Genomic DNA, 26,280 nt, shown 5'->3' on the forward strand with positions numbered 1-26,280 from the left:
TGCAGCTTAGATTTTCACACGATCACTCCTTCAGATCACCCAGATGGCACAGAAACAAGTCCTTGGGCAAACCATCGCCAGGGTGCTTCAGTAAAAACGTGACAGCTGCTGCAGATCCTGTGCACGCAGTACACCAGGCAAGGCTCTACCTACCGCACTGGCTCCAGCAGAGAAGCCCCTCTGATTCAAAAAAGTCAGGGACAGACTTTGATAACCTGAACTCTCTTTTTCAATGTCCTTACCTCAGTATAAGGACATATCCGAGTCCAAGCTGTAATATATAGTACTATACTCTCCATAGCATAGGGTTATTGCTGACAAAGCAGTAAGACTTACCTAAGTTATGCCAAGGATGCACCTGCCTCGTGGAACCACAGAGGATCAGGACTGTGCAAAGGTATCCTAAATCCACAAGAACCTGCTCAGCTCTCACTTGCAACCATTGTCACTGCCCTAAAGAGATTACAGGCTAAATTTAGATGTGATATGCTAAGCTTGGGTAATGTACAGCCCCTGCAAGCAACGATGGGGCAGAGGCCAAAGGTATAAGCAGCTCTTTTGAACCTTGATCGTATTTGGAGAGTTATTTGGAGAGAACTGTGGTTATGTATCAGCTCACTCATTATCAGCATGGAAAGAGTGAGACGAGGGATTTATGAGATTTATTTAAATTGTATTTGAAAATGCAGTAAAATGTTTTTTACCCTTTTATTTATCTAAGTAAGACTCTACAGAAACATTTGCATTCCTGAAGAGTCCACTGCTGTATACTGATAGAGTGCCTTTATTTGAAAGGAGAGAAAAAAGCCCATTAAAATTCYCTTAAGGAACTTGCCATCATTTGCTTTAAAAATGAATAACCAAAACACAAAGAGGAAAAAAGCTTTTTTTGTCTCTAAGGCATGAAGGGAAGTATTTTTCAAATCTAAGTATGCACAACAGAGTCTGGCAATGAGCCTACTGGCATCTTTGTGTTGATCCGAATGAACTTTTAAGATGTCTGTTCTCCTAGAAGGCATATATTGTTAAAAACAAAAAAATCTATGACTGCTCTTAATCTACCTGAAATATGGAATACAGACACAGCATATTTCATACTTGCTTTATCATCTACTACACATGCCTTTTTAGCCTGCTATAGCTTTACTAGGCTATTTCTGTTCCTATATAACAGTAAATAACATTTCCTGGAGAACTACCCAGGGCCATATAAAGCCATCTGCTTTTAAGTTAGCAATGAATTTTTCTGAAAGATATGCACAGAATAGCTTGCACTGTTACTCCAAGAAATTATCCTGCTGTTTATTCAAACAATAAAGGAACTCGTTCCAAACAGAGTTTTTTTTTTTTTCCAGCATTTGTCATCTACATGTGGTTTTCTTCCTCAAGTGTTGATTTTTTGTAGTTAAGAGACTTTTTCCTGCCTTTTATTCACCAGGCTAATTGTATTCTTATTCTCTGCTTAATGAGAGCTGACATTCAGCTCAGAACTCTGTAAAACAGGAAAGAATATAGTTCCTGTTCCAGGGAGATAACAGTTTAAACTGACCTCGTACAAATTGGGCATATGGAAAATGGACATTCAAATCCAACCTTGTGATTATAGGGACTTTTGTTTTTTTAATCGTGGGAGAAGATGATGCATGGTCAAGCCCCTTCACCCCATCCTCCCGCAACCTGAAATGACCTTTCTCTCTCCCAAAAGAGCAGCCCCTTAACGCAGCTGCCACAGACGATGCTCAGTTGTTCACAACCTCCTCATGTGAACAAACTAGTCTCTCTCCATTGCTTAACATAGGGATTCCACATTACTGCTTAACAGGAGGACTCGCTTTGCATGAACGTCTGCACGAGGCACTCTGTGTCATACGCTCCCGTAAAAGTGCTCAGGAGGTAAGGCCAGCTCCCTCCAATGATGGACAGCTGCAGAAACATTTTTCCCCCCTTAGACTGCCTTACCTGCCCATGGATATATCCTCATTCATCCACAAAGAGCTCTCTTGTGAATATCCCTAATTCAGAGTTTCCTAACAAATTCCCTTTTGTTATCCTGAAGAACTTGGGAACTGGGATTCCTCAAAATTGCATGGTTTTCTTAAGGAAAGGACCCGTGTTCTGACCATGTTTTACACAAATTCCTCATCTGAAAAGCAATGATCAATTTTGAAAATCTATACGGTATAAAGTGTGTAAGGCTTACCTACTCTGTTGTACCTACCTCTGACTAGGCAAAGGATCGGGACTGAAATATAAAACTCAAAGAGAAGTTTAAAAATAAAATCTGTGCTCCAAAACCAAAGCATTCACTGAAATTCCTGAAAGCCAGATCTGCTGAGTTGGGCATTGCTCTGCTCACTGACACGTCTATCTGATTCTCTTTTAGCAATAAAACACATTCCAGTCTTTTTTTCCTTTACTGTGAATATTTGTATCTGAAAGAACTGTGTGAATTTTACATGAATAAAGATAAGATTACATCTGCCAACTTCACAGCACCTCTAGCTGTCAAATAATTAACACATTGATCACAGCTGATAAAAATATTAATGGCTTTCTTCAAAAAGGCAGCAAAGGGTATTCATCATACCCTTATTCATCCACAAAAGAACCACCCCCTCGAGTTTTGCTGTCTAAAGCTGAGAATTCCTCTCATGGGAACGAGGAGCCTGAGAACACTAAAGCCCATGCCTAGAGGACTTTCTTTTTTTTTTGAACAAGGCATTTGATACTAAAAATTATGTTTTGCTGCATTCAGTGACTAGCCACCTCTCAGGTTTCCAGCTAGCTCTCTGGGTATAGGGCACTTGCAACAGATACTGTGTAAATACTATTATTAGTTGAATATAGTGATAGGTACAGATAGAGGATGCAATCTTTCTAACTCCACAGAATATGGAAGGCTGGTACTTGTAGAGAAAATGAAGTTCCTTGACAGCTTAAGATGATCAAGACGTAACTGCTGAAAAGCCCAGCTTCCCTCACCTCCTTCCTCGTACTCCATATTCCTGCCCCTCTCATCTCATTCTAAAGGGAGCCGGAGCACAAGGAACTCATAAACCTTTTTCCTGTAAGATTTTCTGGTTAGCCATAAACTGGCTCATCACAGCATCAGGTGATTGATGACTCTGATCATCTTAAACACATGAAAGATTTTCAGAGAATCATAAATATACAACATTAAAAAAATATAAAAGGCAATTTAGAATAATGAGCAAAATAATATTTGTCTATGATGCTTACTTTAGATTCTGCTTGGAGAAGTAATTTCTTAAATAAAATAGGCGAGACACTCAAAAAAAAGAAAAAAAAAAGAAAGAAAAAAAGAAAAGTGACCAAGACTGTATGAACTCTGTGCTCAAAATTCTTGGAACAGGTAGGTTCTTGGCTTGYATTACAGGCACATACTCAAAACCTCTGGCAGCATCAGTGATTTCAGAACAGAAAGCTTGCTGATGAAAGGCTGTATATGCACCTCCTAGCCCTGTAGGCAGCAGCAAATTATTTTAAGCATTAAATTACTATTGCAGCTCTGTAATTCACCTTTATTTAACCTACCAACTAATGGATTGAATTTAAGAAAAGCAGTAGATATATTGGCAAGTGTTATTTTGTGCTGAGTTTGTTACTTTTATTTAAGAGGTATGACTCCTACCTACTACAATCCTTTGGATCACAGAAGCGTACAAGAGGAGACTGATCAGACAGGATTTTTTGTTTAAAGTTCTCMGTGCAGCAAGGACAGATCTGTTGTGTTCAACACTGAACTAATGACTTAGAAAAGGGGATGAACAGTGAGGCAATAAAAGTGCTTTCATTCACAGCAATAAAGACAAGGGGTACCAACAAGAGCTGCAGCAGGATTAAACACTGACCGGACAATAAAACAAGCAGCTGATATTCAGTGTAAATCAGGTGATGCACACAGAATAAAAAAGTCCCAGCTTTGTAGTACAGAAATAAGTATTAACATCAAAAAAATTAACATCAAAAAGGAATGACGACCCAGCTATAAGAGATCTAAGAAAATGTCAGCTCAAAATTCAGTGGTCAAAAAATAATAATAATAACAATAATAATAAGGGGAGAGAGAGACAAGACCAGGGTGGGGGTGGGGGGAGTGAGCAGTGCAGGTGAAGAAACACCTCAAAAAGCATTTGTATTTGTGACCTTCTATCATGAAAGCCTTTTAGCATGGGGTGACTAGAACACAATGTAGAAAAACAAACATGGATGGTGAGAAGTTTAAAAGGACTTCTCCATATGGGAGTTAAATAAACTAAGTTCCCTTCAAGTTTAAGAAGCCTGGAGGTGACAGGACAGTAGCACAAGCACCAGGAGTGACCTAAAATCATCCACTACAAAAATCTAAGGAGTATAAAATATAACTATCACTTCAAAGATAAAGAATATGTTTCGTTTCACATAATGCGCAAGTTAGTTGTGGAAGTCCTTTACAAATGCTAAAAGGTTGTCAAGGATTCAAAATGGAACTGGACAAAGTCATTAAAAAAATAATCCACAAAGAACTACTGGATACACATATATCACTTCTGCCTCAAATCTGTGAGTTGATAAACATTGGCATCCAGGAAAGTATTCTAGACAAACCGATAGTTGGACTGTCTTATTATTACTTCCAAGGTATGAATTATCAGAAGAGGTAGTCTGCTAGATGGATTTTTTGGTCTGATCCAGGGTAGCCATTCTTACAGTTTAAGCAATATGACTCTTAAGCAATCACACCAGAAAAAACAATTGAGTAAGTTCAGTTGGCTTGAATTAGTTCATTTTTATCACGATTTTGGTTAAGCCAAGGAAGTTTATGGAGAAGTTCCTCTGTCCTGACCCATACATGAGAGGTATATACAATGGACTGAGGTGTAGATTACATGTACCTAATGATAGTGCCTGAGATGTAGAAAGTGAATGACAGAGCTCTTAGTGATAACCCATATAAAATAATCAACTCAATGCATGAATTTGAAATCYGTACTTACAAATCCAAGACAGACACACAGAAGAACAGGAAAGGTATATTTAATTATCTATTAAACATCCAGAATACATTTTCCCAAAGCAAAAGTTAAAGTTTTTGCATTACTGATAAGAATTTCATAATGATCAACTCCAGAACTGCTTAGGAGAAAACAGGTAGGTGTTGGTTAGTCTCCTTTCCTGCTCTCCTGTGGAGCCCTTCTGTTTCTTCAAGGTAAAGTATTGTTAAATCCTGTATATCTCAAAGCAATGTTCTAGTTCCAACTTACTTCTGGATGCTTTCATTTATTTATTTATTTATTTAATTCCAAGGCAGTAATAAGAAAAGTATTCTATAGCAAATTTCCTAAAACTTATTTTAAAAAAAAGTTGTTAGCAATCCCACTTATAAGTCCCATTTTTAGTTTAAGTAGCAGCAAATTTGTTAGAATGGATGTCTGAAAGCCATGACCTGCTAAGTACAGGTTTTTATAAAATGCAACTCATTTAATCCGTATTTCAAACTATTTATAACCTTCCCCACCATCTTTCCAACTAACCTGAAAAACAGTAAGCAGCCTCATTCATCTTATCTAAGTTTCATAAAAATTTCATATTGGTTAAAACAGAAGTTTTGTTTACTCATCATATATATCACTTGTAAGAATTAGTGCTTCAAGTTTAGCCTAAAAATCTTTGCCAAAAATTGATGGAATTCCATAAGAGTATTAGGTCTCTTAACCACAGGATTTAGGTGAGACAGGTCCAATTAGGTCCAATCTGTGCCATATTATTGTCAACATCTAGTTTCATTCTAATTTTTTGTCAAAAATACCAAGAACTGCCTGTTCAGTTTAATGATCTCAAAGTTTAGCTTTGCCTGGCTGAAGTTGTAGATTCTGAAGTTTCATTGCCATGCCCATGTTCCCAGAAACCTTCAATTTGCCTTGAAAGAAAGCCTAAAAAGAAGAAAGATTGTGTGAAACGCAATACAGCACATTTCCCCAGATGCACACTCCTCCCAAAACATGGGATCGAAAGAGAACCAAAATATTTTATTCCACTAATGCTATTTTCAACTCTGAGTATTTTAGACTCAGACAGATAGATATTCTAATTCCATTGCAGTTCATCACTTCCACAAAACTTGTACGCATATTTAAACATAAAAACCATGAAGGAGAAAAACAAAGAAGAAAAATCCCCAAACACATACCTTATGGTTTTAAGATTCTTACACAAGCTGATAGGTTATTACATATGCACAGGTCCTAGCCTGCACTCCAACAGTTCCTAGCAGGCACCTCACGTGCATCAATAAACACATTTTCTGATGCTAACGGGTAGAACAGTAACCTTAGAAAGCTGTGCATTTATACTCAGTGTTTTTGTGATAACTAAACAAAATGCATTTGGTACCACACTTCTTGCCTTACTATAATGATGTATTTGTACACAAAGCAGGACAGAATACCCAATGTTTCAGTGATGACAGTCCATAAAAAAAAGTTCACTACTTCAGTTAACAATTATAAAGCGGTAATGTATTGGGGAGATAGCAGATGGCATGACTAATTTCTAAAACTCCTTGCCCCACAACAACTGTTTTGTTACCACTGCATTCAGTTTTACAAGTCTAGTTTGCAAAGCAGACATGTTAAGTATATTGTATTTATCTCCTGATGTTGTAAAAACCATGAACTGCATGCACTAAAATATTTGATTTGTAGATATAAAATTCTAATTGCTTCTGAATTTCCTACATATAAACTAAAACAGTCTTTTAATGTATTTTTACCTACCGACTTCTGCTACATATGATAGTTAAAGAACATAACACTTCTTAATCCTTAGTTTGTGGAAATTCCTTAATTACCATGTGATTACTTGACCAAAAACCTAGAAGAATATTACAGCATTCCAAACACAGAAAAATGTAATAGTAGCTTAAAGTTAACTTAAGAGTCAGGTTTATTTGTATGGTTTGGCTGCTTTTAGCACACCGAGGAATAAAAAAAATAAGATTAAGTCTTTCATGGACGCTTACCTCATTTTCCATTTTCCAATATCAAGATTTCTCCTAATACTCACACCAGCTAGCTCTATTTCTTCTAACAAAGGGCCATTATTCCTCCCTTCTTAAGTTATGCTATCCCCCGCAAACACTTGTTGCCTCTAGGAAACTGTTTATCATTTCACCTTTGCTATACTTACTGTCTGAGGATTCATTTTGCCAGTCATCAGAGCTAACAAATCGGCATCAGCCATTGTAATTGTACAATCAGCTTTCTTATCTGTAAGACAGAGTTGACCACAAAAATTCAGAGAGATTAAACAGTGATACAACCTGCACCTGCCTGAACAATCTCCTGATACTAGAGGTCATTGCAATGGTATCCAAAGTACTCACAAATAAAGGCCATTATAAAGTACCAGCAAAAGGTTCTCCAATAGCCAACAGTAATTTGTGCCACCCTGTAACACAGACTATCCTAACACTGAAAACAGAGCGACCTTTCTGAAAGGTGCTAAGGAAAAATCACAAAGTCCAAACAGATTCACTTATAATTAGATAGAATGCTAACTGCACATGTTCATAACAGTCTTAATTTAATACTAGGAAATTTAAGCGCAATAAAACTTTAACTCAGGATAAACCTGTTCTCCTCATGACATTTCCCGAAGATACTTATCACTAAGATATCAGGCATTTCCTGACCTTTATTTCTATGGGAAAAAAAATGTGTGTTCTGAAAGTTCTCATTTGTATTAATTCAAAAGTTTAGGATCTTATTTAGCAGAAACGAGCTGAAAAGATATTTTAATAAGCTCTCATATATTAATGCATATACTAAAGGRCTAAACTGCACTTATCTTTATTAAGAAATTAAAGTTTGTGGTAAAAGGTTGTCCATACAATGGAACAGTTCCGTTTCTTTCTGTAAGACCTTAGATCAGTGAATCCCAAGTCAAATCCCCTGTAATACTTTCAATTGCAAATTTTATGATGCAGGTTCATAAAACTGAGACTGAGAGCGCTGTCTTTAACTTAATATTTATGTCAATGGCTTGCATTACTTCAGATACTGCATTCTAACCTTTCCCCCCCCCCAAAATATGAAACTTGAGTACAGTATTTAGATCAGTCAGTCTCATTGTTTAGCTGGCTGCAAAGGAGAAGTAACTGATTAGATGCACCAGCTACCAGTATCTCCAACAAGCAACCAAAGGAAGGGCTGCAAATTACTGATAACATCTTTCTTTGGTATTCTGGTTCTTGCAGGAGTTATATAAGACTACTAGGCAATACCTGACTGGAGACACTTTCCTATGTGTCTAGGAAAACACATAAATGCCTAGACAGATTTTAGAGTAAAATACTTTAAAATCTGTGTTCTAAACATCATGGATTAAAACTTTCAGTAATAAGAAAGGTTTAAAATAAGGTAGTTCTACTCCTTTTTTGCTCAAGATCACTATAGTTTAAACAGAAAGTGAATTGATATCCTTCTCATACACTTTGTGTTACTTGCAATGACATAATAAAATAGCACTGACCTGAATTAACAGCCACAGACCCTTTTCCATTTTTAACATCTACTATCCAAGTGGCTTCTTTCCCATCAGGACCATCTTTTATTTTGAAGGCAAAGATGCCACCTATTTTCTTTACGAAGTGCTCTCCTTCCTGTAATGACCAAGCAATATGCAAATTACTGATTTCCTTCAAAATAGTTTTAATTAAACAGAAGGCAATAGAAAACTTTTACCTTCCTACTAATAGAGAGATATTTATTTCCCTCTAGTAGGCTTCATTTAAATAACCAGGAAAAAAAAATCTGTCATCTGTCTCGACTAAATCTATCAAGTAAGAGAATTACATCTCACTTAAGTTTTGTCTTGCTGTGTATCTGACAAAACCTTATTTCTTCTTTTATTGCAGTGACAAAGCAACCAGAAACACAAAGCAAAAATCCCTGGTGTTAACTAGCAAGGTCCTCACACACAGTCTAGGTTTGCCTGTACTGTATATACACAGGAACCATCTGAAAAGTTACAGAATGCACAGCATAAGATTTGGGACACAGTGAAATTCAAAGYGGTAGTGTTTGTTGCATTGATCAGTACTAACAAAGCGATCGATGTTTCGGTATTCCCTTCAGGTTTGGCATATGTTCCGTCACAAATTAAAATCCCCTGCTATAGGTAAAACAAGCAGTCAAATACCTCTTGGAGCTTCTTTTCAATCTCTTTGAAGACCAGATGTGACTTAAATCCATCAACAGCTGCACTGAGAGGCACAGCCACAACACGGCGGTCACTGTAATAAAAATGCCATTCATTTATTTTAATTGTTTTCAGTATCTTCAGAGTATCTTGAATAGGCCTAGCCTCAGTGAGGACAGCCAAACTGAAACACTTCAGTGGCATAGAAAAATTATAYCATATCCACGCGAAGCTTATTCCCTGATGGGCTAGACAGCCTGAGTTAAATGCACTTCAAATATCTAGAGGTTTTCGCATGTGTGGACAGGACAGTAATTTTACAGTGAGGATAAACTATTAACCTTATTAAGAAAGAGAGGCAAACATTATTGCCACACTGTGCATGTAAAGAGAAAAGCAGCATACATAGCATCTCAGAGTACTACCTTGCTTTGATAAAACAAAATCCCCTATAAAACGATGCTAGAAGCTTAGCTTCCCTATTTCCAGAAATGGTCCCAATTTCCACCACCCTGCTTAAAAACCTCAAAATAACTGCTAGCCTCTTCAATTCTGCCATTATAGCAACTACCTAGAAAAAGATGACTCTCAAAAACTAGAAGTCTTTGTTTTTCAGAAGAATGTAACTTTATTTTTAGACTTGCTTTGAAAGTTTTGTTTGAAACGCAAACTCACATTTGAAGCTATAGGTTAGTTGATTAAAGCTTTTAAAATGTTATTTTGCTGAGTATACTTTAAAGACAAGCTGGCTACATTAAAAGCAAATTGTTTTGGTTTCACATATATGAAGAGAGCTTGAACCTTGTAGAGAATCATGGACAAGTTAATTTTCACTTTTGCATTGAGAGCTCCCCTCAGGTCCAACTGCATATGAGAGTTTTTGCCATTTTGCAGGCTCCTCCTGTATCTTGCATCTCTCCTCAACAATTTACCATCAAACCCAGTGCCAAGTTTTCTTGCTCCAGCTCTTATAAGACACCAGTCATTCAAGGACTCAAATTCATGTAGCGCTGCTAACAGTCACAAGCAATACTGGACATAATTCCAGATCTTCTGTAGAAGTACTCTACCCTGCTGACAGGTACCCAGGACCAAGCAAGTACAGAGAGAGATGTTCGAAGGAGAGGCAATTTAAAAGACAGGTTTATAATTACTATCATCTCTTGTCAGCACACTTCAAAACTCTGATTGGATGTGAACTGATTGCTGTTGAAGTGACAGCATCATTTCAGAACTGTTACTAGAACTGCTGTGCGTCTTGCTAGCAGTGAAGCATCCCCGTAGGTTTTTGCTAGGGTAGCAACAGTAGACATTTTATCATTTGAAAATACACTCACTTTGCTAGTAAACCAAGGTTGTACTAACAGGATGTAAACTTGTCAATGCATAAGTGTCAACAAAAAGCTGAACTGTTGTTAAAATAAAAAATAAAATAAAAAGAAATCAATCAAGTCCTGCTGCTATTTACATCAATCTACATTCAAGGCAAGTATTACCAAAGTCATTAATTACAAGGTATCTGGAGAGTTGAATCTCCAGCAATACAACGTAGACTTAAAATCTTACGAAAGATCTTCATAAACATGAAATGCCACCACCTTTTCCCTAGTTACACAATGTACAAATCATTCAATTACATCAGCTATCTTCAACAGATTAGCTGAATTGTTTCATTCCAAAGTCTGATACATATATATACACATATATATACACGTGTGTGTGTATGTATATATATACACATATGTATACATATATGTATACATATGTATATACATATGTATATATATATGTGTGTGTGTATGTATGTATGTATGTATTTGTGCAGTAAATACCTGACATGAAGAGTTGCACTCAAAGCCTTTGAGAGAAATAAAGATTTTTAAAACCTCTCATATTACAAAACAGGAACTGCTAAGATTTCTATGCTTTGAGATGACCTTCACTGCTACTGAGAATTTTTAAAATTCTGTCTCAGGTGCAAGTCAGCTTTAGTAAACTAGGCTTAATGTCTTTAGATATCTAGATCATGTTTCTCCTAAAGATTTTTTTTTTTAAACAGAAGGAAGCTTTTTCTAACAGTATCTCAATATTAATGGTGCAAAAATATATAAGACCATATTCCCTAGTCTATAAAGTTAAAAGCTTTTTAAAGGACAAAGCTCAAAGCAACAGAGAAAAAAAAGTGTATTACCTATAAAAGAGCATGTTACCTATAAAAGTCTTCCTACTTCAAATTTAGGAATGTAGACCAACACGCACTGCCAAGTTTTGTAAGTATATGAACAGAATCCACAAAAACACATGGTTTTCTTCTATCACACATATACTACCATATAGCCAAACCTCTGGCAGATTGAGGAAGGGATTGGATTATAAACTCTGACACTCTACTACAAAAAGTTAATGTGCAGGCTACTGCTGCTCTCCTTACTAGTATACCATCACCTCCCAGGAACTGCATGCGTTTAGCTAAAATGTATATGAGAAACAGGAACTGGGAGGGGAATACTTATTTCTGGAAGTTTACCTACATGATACATTTTACCATCCACACACTTTTACAGCAAATAAAAGATACTGGCGTCAACCTTTAAAAATCAAAACATAAACAACACAAGGAGTAGCTCAATTTTGTAAACAAGGTTGAAAGTGGGGGGGGGGGGAAATGAATATATACTAGCAAAGTCTCTCCTGCAACTGTCCTGATGTATTTAAAAAATTTCAGGATTTTCTCCCAAATCCTGTCCATCCTAGCATACACGACTTCAAGCAGTGTTTTCCCATATCATTCCGAAGTATGCTACAATTGCAAAGGCAATTCTCTAGCTTGTATTGGATGAGTTACATGCCAGAATTCTAACAAGCACTTAAGAGTCATATAATATAAAAACACATGAATTTGGAACCAATTTCTTCACAAAACCAGCAATGGTTTTAGCAACAAAAACAGCGGGTAACTTTTTTTTAATCTGTGGGAATACAGCTAATACAAATCCCTGGAAACAATAATTCCCTTTCATAGTGCCTGTTCTGTTTTGGGCAGTTTTGGTCTTTTTTTAAATGCTGTATTTTTTTTCCCTTAGAGGACAGGAAATTATGCAAATCAGAAATGGGATACTTTGTTCTTTTCAAAAGCTTATAAACAACACGTAGTAGTAAATTATAATCTCTGTACAGGCTGCAGTACTGCAGGTACGTAACAGTTGCAACTGATGAGGAAGTTTTAGTTTTTAGCATAGTTTTTTTCTTGGACAGAGAAAAAAAAAATCTTACATAAATATTTTATAGCCAAGATCATCTAACAATTCTTTGTACCCACATCATCAATGATGTGTAATATGATAAGCTGCTCTTGATAAACAAGTACGCAATACATTTTGCAATATGTAGATTCTGAAATAACGCTTCTACTAGCAACAGACCGTCTTCAAGGAAGCTGGTGGCAAAATCTCGAACAAGAACTCCAGTCAAGAACGCTGATAACTAAACTGCTGATGTTGTCTTCCTACTGAAGCGAACGATTTCCATGATTCAAAGCAATTGCTCTTTTAGAAATACAGGCAGGAACTACTGTTTCACTCCACATTTCCAGTTCAGCGTCCTCTCACCCACCCCCAAAAGCCCGCGATACTTGACAGAAGCGCACTGTTACTTCCTAAGCACCTTAGACTGTTTGCCCTTAATAGCCTTAACTGTCACGCACCACTCTGAAGCGCAGGGATACGCAGCGGCTTTCAGGGCGCTTTACTGCTCCTTAGCTRGTCTCGGGCACTTCAGGGGTTTCTTGTCCGTTTTCCCTAGGTACGTAAAACCTGCGTTCCGCGCTCGCCGCCGCGCTCTCACCTGGCGCCTCCGGGGAAGCCCATGCCGTAGAGAGTCACCACCGCGGCGCCGCCGAGGCCCAGGTTGTGCTGCAGCGCGACCTTTGCCCCCGGGACCTGCCTCCTCGCCGCCAGCCCTCGCAGCTGCCAGCAGAGTTCGGCGCACTGCGCCAGGCCTGCGAAATCGAGCACAGAGCGCGCGGAGCGGCCGGCACAGGGCCGCGGGCCGCCGCTCCGCTCCGCCCCGCCCCGCCCGCCGCGGCGGCGGCCCGSGGGAACCGCGAGCCCTTGCAAGGTCGAGCGGGAGCGCTGGCAGCGCTTCGCGACTGCCTCGCGTTAGGGGAGGCGGCTCAGAGGACTCGGGGCTGCGGTCACAGTGCAACATGCCTTTTTGTCTGTTAAATCTCACGTTTTTTTTTTTTTTTTTAAAAAATACCTTTTTTTTTTTTTAAAAAAAAAAAGGTAAAAAAGTGACCCCACAAGATCTTCTGAAAAAACTGTTTTTGTTTTTCCTGCAATACAAATGCCCACTATTAAACACACAGGAAATTTGTATTATATGACAAAGGAAGAAAAAACCTGTACCAAACAACCAATAAGAGTGATTGAAGTAACTACTAGTTTTAGATGGTTATTGGAATTAAAGAACATACTACAGGTTCGCCTATAGACTTCTTCCCCAATAAAACATTAAATGAACACATGCAATATGATTCGAGTAGATTAATTCATGACAGCCCAGTTTTCCAGAAAGGTTTTTCCCTGGGAGGCCCAAAGCAACCGGGAATGCATTTTCATTATTAAGGTTGCATTTACCTTACTACCCTTCGCCTCTTCCTTCTATCAGTTATTTCTCTATCAGTTAGTCATTTTTCTATCAGTTATTCTGCAATTATGATCCAGCTGCTCTGCAGGGACATTTCTTCTTCCCTCACCATGCACACGACTCCTTCCCTTCCCGTCCCTTCCCCAGGGATCTGCATAGGCCTTTGGGCAACGTGGAACAGCAGTCTGCACGCTGAATTTTATGCGTTGCCCAGTGAAACATTAAGAAGAGTTAAAAGTTTTCTTATAAACAATTCCAGTCTTATACATGGGAATTAACAGTTTTCATATACATTCCCTCAGCCTCACATGTATGGTAGCATCTTACCCTGGAACGTAAATTTAAGATGACACACATGGCCTGTGATTAGCACATAACTAGTCTCAAGAACGTTTCATAGTGAAATTAAGACAGTCCACAGACATGCCATTTGCTGCTTCTAATGTATTTTCCCCTCCATCTCATTGAAGCAGTGAGAAGTATGAGTATTACTAACTGCCTCTGTATTTATCATTGTACAAGCAACAAAAATTTAACACATCTGACAATATTCATATCCTGTTACAGACATCCACACTCATTAAATGAAATGCTATTCCAACGTTTTCTAACCCCTATCCTGCCAAATTAACTACATTATCTAGACATTTACAGCTATTTAGATTAAGATCAATTATTTCAGAAAATTTCCTCTGCTCYAACTTTCTGACAACTTCACATTTCCAAACAAGGAAGGTGAAATATTCTCACAAATGCAAACACATTTTATCCAGGAGTCATCTTGTTTGGAAGTAAGAAGTGTAGCAGTTTAAAGAAAACAAAAAACAAACAAAAAAGAAAAGCCTATGTTGCTGGGAAACAGTGACTAACAGTGAACTTGTGATGTAAACATCAGATAAATATTTTGAAATCCCAGGCTCAGAAATAGTTTTTATTACACACAAAAAAGCTACAGGCTATTCATATGCAGTCAAAAATAATAATAATAAAAAAAGAATTGCAAAGGACAGTAACATACAAAAATAATTATCACAACTACATTCCTCAGAAGTTGCACCACTGAGCAGCGATTAAATACAAAAAGTTAAGCTGTTTTCTTTTATTGTTTAAAAAAAATTGGCAAAAAGCAGCACTTTGAATTAAACTAGTGCTACGGATCAAATTCACACTTCAAGTATTTTGGTTTGACCAACCCTGCCAACCTGCCCTAAGGCTTGCATTAGCCAGAAAGGAGAATCAATTCCAGAGCTTCCTTCTATTTTATGAATCCTATAATCCAAGCCTTCATTTATTTCATAAACACAAATGTACAGTCCTGCTAAGATAAATAACAAGAAAGTAGGAAATATCTGCTCAAGAACTGTATTTCATATCCAGTTAGCATGGTTAAATAAAGTATCTTCGCATTACCTGTAGCACCAAGTGGATGCCCCTTTGAAATCAAGCCACCACTAGGATTAATAACCCATTTTCCTCCATAAGTATTGTCTCCTCTGTCAATCAGCTCACATGCTCTTCCTATAAAACAGGATTTATAAAACAAATTGTCCGTTAAGTTACAAAGGTAATTTTTCAGTTCTGTCACTAACCAAAGATGCTGCATATATTTCAGGTCAGTCAAAACTCAAGAAATGCCAGAACACAGATTTTAGCAAGAACAAACTGCAGCTGCCAAACTACATAAATGAGTCTTGCTTAAACTCCTTGAGAAAGTATAATATGCAGGAAAGAAGCAAAGTGACTAGTGTTTGATAAAAAGATTTTTTAAAAAAATTACTGGTTTATTGATCTGTAGTATTATGATTTAATTAATTATGCTGTTCATTATTTCATTAATTATGAAATTAAAATGAAAATTGTTTTTAACAGAAGTTATGACTACTCAATATATTTTTGCTTTGAAATCGCCAATAAATATTTCTTGCAAAAATATCAACCTACTGCAGAGCTAATACTTAAAGAGATTCTTCTAGACATCATCAGGATTCACAAAACACATTAAGTAAATATAAGTAAATATTAATTTGCAAAGATTAACAAAATCCCCTGTATTTGGATTAAATCACTTTCTGCCAAAAATCCCTCTAATTCTCAGTTAAAGGAGCATGAGATGTAARTGTTCATGTTACATAGCAATTAATTAGGCTATAGCATAGGTCTGGCAGGAATTTTTTGGGCTATGTCCCATAATACAAAAGGTAACTACATCATATAAAGATCTCCTTCAAATTTGAAGTGGCCAATGCTCCTACTGCAATACTGTCCTGGAAGGTCCCCTCCAGGTACTTTTGTTTCATAGGCTTTGCTTGACAAAAAAAGCACAGTTTTTCAACTGTTAGTTTTATAACAAATCTGTATTTTGTATCACTAACTTCAGCTCTTGCTCTCTCTTCCTCTAATCCAACTTAAAAATCTATTTAGAAATGCAAATGTATCATGCTTTTACAGCTTTTTACAGCTCATCTTGATTAGCTCTCTGTTCCTCTGACCAGCGATTCCTCTCTCTTGCAGCCAGAATTCTGTACTCTTCTTGAACATAGTATTTCAGATGAAACCCCAAAGCTTTGTTCCACATTACTGAAGTTCAGAGGAAAGCTACAACACTCCTGATACTTACAGTGAGATAACTACCCTCTTTTTAACTACATCCAAATGATGAGCTCAAATATTAACAGTCAGCTGTTGTTAGTGCTCAAGGGGATGGTCTTTTGTACTACTCTAGTCTTTCTTTCCATTAATTTTTCATCATTATTTTAATTCTCTCCTGTACTGGCAATAACGCTTCCTCCTAATGGAGTTTAAGACATCAGAATATTCCTACTATTTCTGTCATTAAGACACTAAATAAAAATCACTCCCAAGATTAATGTTTAAAAAAGGCTTAACCTCCCAATCTGTTAGATCCTATCCTATCAGCAGATAGTTCTCCCCTCCAATCAGTCCTTTATTCTTATCCCAGTTTCTTCAGCCTACTTTAGTAATGCCAAAATCCAAAGAGATCTGCCAAGTTTCTTGTGTTTAGAACACTTAGTCCCCTTCTGTTAAATTCAAGCACCTGATCAGAGCCACCTCTTAAATGCAAACACCTGGTTAGTCTTGTACATGTAAATCCACAGTGTATTTTATGCAATTCCACTAGTCCCTATGTCTAATTAATCTATTCTTCAAAGATGAGTTTCACCCTGCTGGGGTCAAGCTGACAATAAGAGGGTGAGAATTGCACTTTTAAAACTAATTTACCGTATACAGTATTTGTCAAATAGGACTACCACTAGGACTCTATCTTCAATGAAAGGAGTGAAACTACAACGGTACATATGCATACTTGTATAATGGCAGTCATTCTTCATTTTACTGTAGATACCATAAAAAAACAGCAAAGGCAATAAAGAGCAAGCATTCAGYAAAGGCAAATACTAAGAGACCTACACGCACAAAAAGTTTTCCTGCAGGTTCATGAACTTCTTGGTTTACATGTAGATGCTCAGAACTAATACAATACACCATCTAGTGATAAAAGTATGATATTTTCTCAAAATTACTGAAGAACAAAAAGAAAGGCTATGTCATGATTATTATGATTATTTATACAAAGCAATAATATGTTTAGTATCTGAATGTAAGTGCAACAGATTTTTTTACTTTAAAGATTTTTGCTTTATTTCAAGTAAACAAACACACACACAGGATTGTTTAATGATTTGACTTCATCCCTAGAACTAAATTCTACTATCATTTAGCCTTCTGTAAATGCATTTCAATGAAATTACACTGATTTAGACTGACTCTACTTTGTTATGAAGTTAACTTCTTGGCAAACTGTGTACATGCCCGTGTTTTCTGTATTTTCAAATACAGTTATTTCAAGATTTAAAAAAGCCTTATTAAAGTTACATATTTTGATAAGGCTCTCCATAGGTGATCCCTGAAAAATGGCTTAATGCTGAGAARGATGAAGAGTTTTTAAATTTCCTTTCTCTATTTGCTTAAAAAAAGCCCTTTCTGTACATGCTAACCACATGATCTTCTGTAATTGTCCAACGCTTTACTCCAATCTCTAAGTAAGTGTAGAAGGCACTTACATTTGTTACTTCAGTTCTACAGTTTGCAAGTCTTATATATGTTACTGCAGTGCTAACTTGCATTTTCCTTCTTTATGAGGTTTGCCAACAAAGCTTTCAAATACAGAATATCTTTCAGTAGAGAACTCAGAAAAGTTTTTATTTATATAAGTAAGAAGATATTTTAATATTTTACATTTTAATAAAACAAAGCTTTTCACTGATGCTGTTACCTTCTGGACAGAGTCCCAGGGCTTCATAGGTAATTAACTCATTACTTGAGAAACAATCATGGAGTTCAATCACATCAACATCTGTAGGCTTTAAGCCTGCTTTTTCAAAGCATTTTTTAGCAGCTTTTTTAGTCATATCATAGCCAACCTGCAACAAGACAAAATCATAAGTTAAAATATCATGAAAGAAACATAACTGGTGATTTCATTTCTACACCTATTTTTTAATGCACTTTCTATATGTCCTGTAAGTGGAAATAACCTGCAGGAGGTAGCATTTTAATTTAATGCATCTTATATCATAACCTTTAACTTTCACACAGTGAGTTATGTAGAAAGAAATAATGCACTAAATCTCACTGTTGACGTATGGAACCTTTTCGGGGGCACTTCCTCTATTCTTTTTCTAATCTTGCTGACACACCAAATTGCTCCTTTGCATGACTCTGACCAATGAACTTGAGGCAGACTTCAAAGTCTGCCTCAACTGTCTTGCTATCTTCTTCCACCAGAATTTCATTGTTAACCTACACAGAACAYGACATAAGAAACTATTTGGTTCTACTTAGTCAAGCTAGTACTCATGACTATAACCGACAGATTATTGCAGCTTCAACATTACATAGACATAACTAAAATAAAGTTCTACTACTTTTATAATAAAAATTTAAGAAATGAGTTCACATGACATGGATCACACTTCTTCCTGTTCAAGTGGTTAAAATGGTATTTTAAGAGCTGCATGCAACTAATTTGTGAAAAATTTAGCTTTCTGTTAGCCTATTAATGTGACTTCTTAGTGTTACTCCATGACTGTATTGTCTGCCCTCTTCACCTGCCCAAATGACAGTATTTTGATGCCTATCAAAGTATAATTTGTGTGCTTACTGACATGGAAATGCCTACAGCATCACTAGGACTGGCAGGTATTAAGCAAAAACAAATAACAAGAACACACCACCACAACCCACCAAAAACCCATACCCTGAGGAATATTAGGAAACACAAAACTGTAAACTTACCATCTTCAGACAACTGTTCTCTTCAAATGTGCTTGGATAATCAGTAGTCATCACCTGGGCTAGAATTTCCACAGCTTTTGGCTGCAACCTATGCCTTTTCACAAACTCCTCACTAGCCAAAATTGCAGCTGCAGCACCATTTGATGTTGGACTGATTGAAAGAAAAAAAAAAWTATTTTCATCATTCTGTATTATCCATGCTGATTTTCCTCAGAATTACTTTGAAAAATCCACACCAAAAAAAGCCACTTTGTTTAGCAAATGTCTCAAACTGCATTCCAGTGTTCACTTGACTCTTTCAGCTTTTAAAGTTGCCCATTTCAGTAATATTTATAATAGACTTAATAATATGACCTTTCAATAGAAATGTTTCATTAAGGTTTTCCTATTAACAAAAAAAAATAAAAAAAATAAAAATAAAGTCCTTGCTTGGCTAAAAACATTGTAACAGCAAGCCTTGGAAGAGTACATGGGAAAGGCTGACGAAGAGAAATAACACTTAACAGTAACATAGATACATTGATGGAAGATACAGAAAGGCTTTGAAAGTCCAAAAATAGGAAAAATATTTCAGTTTGTATTATACTGTTAACAAGCATCTACATAGCGTTTGGTCAAGACAGAGATTCATATTTGTTTTATTTATGAGAAGTTGTATTTAAAATAATCTGTAATGTAATTTAAAATAAACAGACTTTTATTCAAATAAATGTATGGTCACATTTGTTTTAATTTCAAGATTTATCTTTCACAAGGCAAAGTTGTTTTTCTTACCAACACTGTAAGACAGTCAGGAAGTCAAAAATTTTGCGAGAATGTAAAATTTCGTCCAATGTATACTCCTTTTGGAACTGGGAATACCTAAGAGACATACACATCTCAGTTTTAGTTCAATCCTCAGCAGTACTGCTAGCAGCATCATACTCTCAGGCAACTATATAGTTGTTTTTACTCAGTACAAGGCATTGAATTAGGATTTATTCTAGAYTTATATATAACGATATTTTTCCTCTCACTCCTTAATAAAGGATACACTCTGCAAAGTTGTTTTTCTTTAAAAAAATAATTTTCACTTTTACGTGAATTTAGTAACAGCATCATATGTTCAATACAGAGGTACAGTACTGTACTCACGGATTGTTAGTTGAATGGCTATGATTCTTCCATGCAATTTTTGCAAAGTATTCTGGTTTTGTCCCTGGAAGCAAAAAGAAAGTTGTGTTGAGACCCACAGTTATCCATAACAGCATTAACATAGTATTTTAAGTACTGTATTAGTCAAGAATTTGACCTTCACAAGCATATTTAGAAGAGATTCACTGTATCAAAGCTTTCTTTAGAACTCAACTGAGGTCCACAAATTGGCTTGAGAGATAGAGACCACTACAATTGGCTGATTTCTAGCTAGTAGAACTTCCTACTTGTATATTCAACACTTACTTGCATAAGCTTGCAGAGAATAAAAAAAWTGAGGTATTACTTTTTTACTGTATTTTGAATACTCATTTTCATATCCACTACAAAACAGCTACACTTAAGCTTTGCCTCCAAGTTTTTTCCATATCCAAATCTAAAACTATCTGGAAATAAGAGATCTCAGCAGGCTGGAATACTGCAGAATGAAGAGACTATAATTCCCTTGGCTGGTGGGAGGGTCAGAAAGAGCAGTGGCATTAGCCTCATTGTATACATTGAATCAATTAAACACAAAAACAATTGCCAAACAATTCAGTCACAAGCCTAGCTACCCATCCTAAGGCAAAAGGAAAATACACGGAGTTAAGCTACCACATAACACAGACTCTACAGAAGCATACGTGACACCACTAGACATATTAGCACCAGAGCCTTAATTTTGTCTCCCATGATTTTTAAAAAAAAAACATAACATTGATTACTTCATTAAAAGAAGACAATGACAAAATATATTTTGACAATACCATACTTCTCCATATATTCTTTGCCAGCATTTGCAAACAACTGAGGTGCTATTGGAGCACTGGCTAAGCCATACTTATTTATCATTAATTCCACATGTTTGTCAATTGGATTAGTTCTGTCTGAAAACTAAAAAGAAAAATAGGTTATAAAGCAAGCCATGATCTCCTCTTCTTTAAACAACATCCCTATGCAAATGCGATAGATTTCAAGCAAAATAGAGGCTTTCTGATTTTTAAACAATTCCACTTGCAATGTTTTGAAGCACTTATAACATCCAAACTAAAAGGAAGGATAAATAAAACATTTAGCATTATCATCACTGCACTGGTTTGGGCTAAGGATCACCTGTACATGTTCTCTTTCACAGTTAGTATTTTCAGAAGATAACTTCAGGATTTTTTCCACCTTGCCTTAAAATCCTACATTTAATGCAATTTCAAGTTAATAATAATATTGCATTAATTTTATATCTTCAATGAAGCTGAAATGAAATATTGTAAAGCATGTTAAGGACAACTTTTAGCCATTCCTATCAGTTGTTAAATTTATGATTCCTCAAATCTATGCATGTATCATCAAATTTGGAATTACATGTGGTAAGTAATACTGATCGCCATAAGGCAAAAAGATTATAAAATAAAGTAAAATCCTACAGTTCTCCAGTAAAAAAAAACACGGGAGACACAGAAAGAAAGGTTTACAGAAGCCCTCAAGTTTTCAGGAAAGCATGCTAATTGAGTAATTTAAAACATTCCACACAAAATTTGCCAATCATAGCTGGAATCAGAATGATAAAACTCATGAGAAGTTTCCCTGAATCAAAACACAGCAAAATCCTAAAACAATCAATATTTATGAGAAGTCTCACAGAAAAAAAGTGCATTTCATCTAAAAATACAACAAAACGAACAACATGTTTTAGACACTTACCATAGAAGCAATGGACCCCTTTGCCATCTTCTCAAAACCAAGCGCCAGAACGCAATCAGCTAAACCTTAAAACAGAATTTGAGACTATTTGAATAATAATTTAGTTATAAAATATTTAATGGTACATAACGTCATTTATTACAAGAAATATACATAAACACCTGCCAGCTACTCTTTCTCCTTTCCTAACTTTTGAAAAGGAGTCAATAAGTCATTGGAATGAGAGTGGTATTAATACAAAACTACCGATACTAAATACTGAAAAATCACTAGAGAGTTTGGTTTTTTTAATAGTTCTCTGTAGCTTAACAGTAAATACTTATATAACCAAGCACTCATGTCTCAGCCATAAATACCAGAATAAGCACACAAAACCTTACTATAAATAGTTTTAATTACAGAAACATCAGCAGTTTACTGCAAGAAAGCGTCAAGATCCACAAAGGAATTTCAGAAACATAAGGAAGCTATCAGCTATCAATCCAAAGCACAGAAACTGTCACAAGATGTTCTCTCCTCCCAATCAAAAATCAATTAGGCAAACACTTACGTTAACATTGAGTTAAACAAAAAGAGGGAGAGGCGAAAGGGAGAGAGAAAGTTAAGCTCTCTAGTCAGCTTCTTCTCTCCTTTTTATCCTGCAGATTCCAGTCTTGCAATATTATAATGCCATTCAAATTACATTCCTAAATAAACCTTCCAGAAAAACTAAATTGGGTTACTACTTATAATATTAGGTTCATATAGCTTACAACACAGGAAAGGATGTTTACAGCCATATACACCATCTTAATGGATCACATGTTTACCAGTTCCAGAGCAAAATAACTCACCTCCTTCTACCAGTTGCCTGGCCATAAATAAAGCAGTAGATCCAGTAGCACAATTGTTGTTAACATTAATGATAGGAATGCCAGTTAAACCCAAACTGTGATAGACGGCCCGTTGTCCACAGGTTGAGTCACCTTTACATAGAAATATAACATTAAAATAAGGTACATTCTCARGCTTCACAAGCAAAAAGAAATTCTACCATGTATATGCATTATTACAGGTTAAACTGTAAACTTGAACTTTTGGACTGTGAACTTGAGCACATCTCAAACTATTCACAGTTCAAGAACCTTAGGAACAAGCTGAAAATCGTATTTAAAAAAAAACCCAGCAGTTTGTCCTGCTTCTGTGACAACAGAGAGTGAATTAATGTAAGGTAACTGGACTGGACAAAAAGGTATTAGTGTGGTTTAGAAACTGCTACAAATATCACAGCAGACTGATCCTACTACAGCTGCCATAATAGAGTCATTAATAGAGAAACACGAGGGAAATAAAAGGATGACTTCTTGAAATGGAGTGGAATGAAACCCATCAATTGGGCTGATAGGAGAGGGTTCAAAACAGTCATTTAATATCATCTCCTCTCTCTACAATGAGCAGTGAGTACAAGATAAAAGTTCTTCTGAGAGCACGTGCTAGAAATCTGCTTGAGAGTCCAGTTAGTAATAAAGGCAGGGCAGCATGGCACAGGTATCTGAATCACTCAGGTTTCTTTACACCGCCTAGGAAGCACTATCCTGGAGCCATACTAACATATATACTTTCAATAATCTTAGACCATACATTAAATCATGGTTATGTTTTCACATATGTGCAGAGGATTAAAATAGCTATTAAACTCTGACAGAGTAGATCTCAGCCATCACTTAAGAGTTGAGTCCAAGCAGATATATCTTCGGTGCTCTTGGGCTGAAAGTGCAAGGACACAGAATACATTTAATCCCATACAGCAAGTGTCTCCAAATCAAGAGCACCAAGTAAACAAGCCTACCCTTTCTAGTGTATGTACACTATTAAACACACACACAAAAAAACCCCTCTGCTATAGTTTTAAATACATTGCCAGAAACATCACAACAGGCAAGTTTTACATCGGTTATATAACGGTACTGCTTGATCTTGCTGAAAGAGCTACTTATAAAACATACATTTGCAAGACAATCTTCTTGAAATCCTTCCATATCAGCAACTAGTACTCCGTAAAATAACAAGCACAAATATGTGCTCACTTATAAATAAATAAATAAAATTAATAATTACACGCCAGCCTGTAGAACTGTTTAAGTACAATAACCTATGTAAGACCGTTGAGAGTGATAAGATCCCCATACACTTAACTTTATCCTCACAACCATCCGCAAAGTCACATCCTAAGCAAATTACATTACTTACCATAAACATAACCCACACACGCCTGCTCCACTGCTGAATAAGGAATGCCAGCATCAGCTAAAGCCTTCTGGCCTTAAAAAGTTAAAAACAAACAAATCAGCTGTCACAACCATAACAACTATACTTGATTTAGTACATATGATTCAGCATCTATACAAAGGAATAAAACAGAGCTGAAAGAATTTCTTAATAGACCACACAAATGGTTAATGTAGTCCTGTGTCTTAACTCTCACAGAAAGAACAATTCTGCAGAACTTTGAACAAGCTTCTTGACCAGAAAATTTCACTCAATCAATTCTGCATTCGTGCACAAAGGCTGTTGGTCCCAATGAAAGTATGTTTGAATAATATATGCAGATACTAAATTATTTTCAGTGTCCAATTTTAAGCTGTCCTTTTGACTTCAGCACTGGAAAGCAGTAAGTTGAAGAGGTTAGTTATGGACTTTGTGACACTGTTCATTTTTATCAGTTTTTAAATCTGCTTTTAAAGTATATTTACTTGCTGAATAATAGTTGCTCTCTCCACTTGTACAATAAAGAGATTAACAGATTAAATGTAAAATTTTGAGTGTCAGGAATCAAAATAAAATGTTATCTTTATTATTAAATTACCTGCTTCCTTAGCCAGGTCAGGATAATCAACATCCTTCTCCTCATTAGGCTTAACAAACTGTAAAAACACACACAGTGAAAATTGATACAGTATCTTATGTTCAAATTTCAAATTGGTATATTTGAAAGCTGTATATTTAACTTAGAAACAGGTTTATGATCAGTCAGCATTAGGTCCTCTTTACCAATGCAAACAACTTCATTTCACTGACCCAGAGAATCTGCACGATTCCCAAGTATTACTGCTTGGGCCTGTGCTGGTTAGAAATGGACAATAAACAAAAAATAATAACAAAAGACAGAAAACAAAAAGCATTTTTGCTCAGTCTTAAAGCAGATCCATGACTTGCATGGAGACGGACAATAAACCCATCCAAAGCCCATGGATGGGACAGGGAATGACTGTCGTTGTCACTGATTTGTTCCGCCATATGAAACCACTAAGGCCTTGATAAACACTTCCCTTCTACCGAACATTATATTCCTATTCCTCACACACAAAAAATAGTCAGGATATGAGAATTAGTCAGATGCCTCCTCACGCTGGCCTCCCTCCACGCCACTCTGCTGTCCTGACTGTCGGACCTCCTGTCAGCAACGCGGGCCGAGGCCCTTCAGACCTAAGGTCACACGAGAAACTGCCCAGCAAACTGATTTATTCTCCGTGGGCCAGGGGAAGGCTGAGAGAGGGGAAAAGYGTACTAATGACTTCCCCAATCTCACTAATCTTCCAGCTGGGATAATTCATTTCTGAAAACACAAGGTGTCATCCGCGGTAGGCAGCAAGTCAGACACRTTGCACCAGGCTGGAGAAGGCACAAAGTTTGCAGTGGGCATTACGCTGTTTACTTTAAGGAGAAAGAAAGAATAAAATCCTGGAAAGGCTTCTTAATRAAATACTTAACAGACAGCCTAGTGCCGGGGCAGCGTTAGCTGCACGCCAGGCGCCCTCCGTCGAGGACGCCGCACACGAGCACGCCTCGGGGAGGTCTCACCACCYGGGCCCTGTAACGCAGCCCAGCCAAGAGGACGGGGCGTTCTGCCTCTCACCTCACCCCGGCCCAGCGCGGCTGACCAGAAGTTCCCGCGCAACAACACGAGCAAGTGCTCGACGGGTTCCCCCCCTCCCACCTCGACTGCTCCGGCGGCTACCGCAGACACCCTCGCCTCCGCCCGCCGGGAGCAGCCGCAGCCCCTTCCCTCGCAGTCGCCCACCCYGGCGGAGAAGACGCCCGTTTCCGAGGCGCCCCCCGCCCCGGGCCGCGGCGGCCGGGCGCAGCCCCTACCTGCGTCATGCCAACGCCCACCACGAACACCCGGCGCGACATGGCTGCGGCGGCGGCGAGCAGCCCCTTCGCGGCCGGCCGAGGTGGCGGCGGCGGCGGAGAGGGGAAGGAAGG

The 26,280-nt window shown here is 37.2% G+C and overlaps 1 protein-coding gene across 1 annotated transcript; it reads right to left on the reverse strand.

Annotated features, from left to right (window-relative positions):
- Nucleotides 1-5,021: 5,021 nt before the first annotated feature.
- On the reverse strand, nucleotides 5,022-26,275 carry SCP2 (sterol carrier protein 2). The gene is made up of 16 exons (XM_085308019.1): nucleotides 26,167-26,275; nucleotides 24,881-24,938; nucleotides 24,265-24,336; nucleotides 22,869-23,000; nucleotides 22,036-22,100; nucleotides 21,105-21,231; nucleotides 20,299-20,362; nucleotides 19,939-20,025; nucleotides 19,165-19,315; nucleotides 18,143-18,290; nucleotides 15,259-15,366; nucleotides 13,045-13,198; nucleotides 9,202-9,295; nucleotides 8,533-8,662; nucleotides 7,189-7,268; nucleotides 5,022-5,933 (listed from the first exon to the last, which is right to left on the reverse strand). Exons 1-16 carry the CDS (start codon nucleotides 26,206-26,208, stop codon nucleotides 5,838-5,840), a joined length of 1,608 nt encoding a protein of 535 aa, XP_085164145.1. The 5' UTR covers nucleotides 26,209-26,275; the 3' UTR covers nucleotides 5,022-5,837.
- Between the last annotated feature and the right edge of the window lie 5 nt (nucleotides 26,276-26,280).

The sequence above is a fragment of the Rhea americana genome, unplaced genomic scaffold, assembly GCF_003343005.1.
Source record: "Rhea americana isolate MKP2758 unplaced genomic scaffold, rheAme1 scaffold_27, whole genome shotgun sequence".
Taxonomy (NCBI): domain Eukaryota; kingdom Metazoa; phylum Chordata; class Aves; order Rheiformes; family Rheidae; genus Rhea; species Rhea americana.

Coding starts and splice junctions, on each gene's coding strand:
- SCP2 (XM_085308019.1), bottom strand. CDS start 26,208: ATGTCGCGCCGGGTGTTCGTGGTGGGCGTTGGCATGACGCAG. Junction 24,337..24,880: donor TGACCTGGCTAAGGAAGCAG/GTAATTTAATAA, acceptor TAACTTTTTAAG/GCCAGAAGGCTTTAGCTGAT. Junction 8,663..9,201: donor TTGAAAAGAAGCTCCAAGAG/GTATTTGACTGC, acceptor TGGTCATTACAG/GAAGGAGAGCACTTCGTAAA.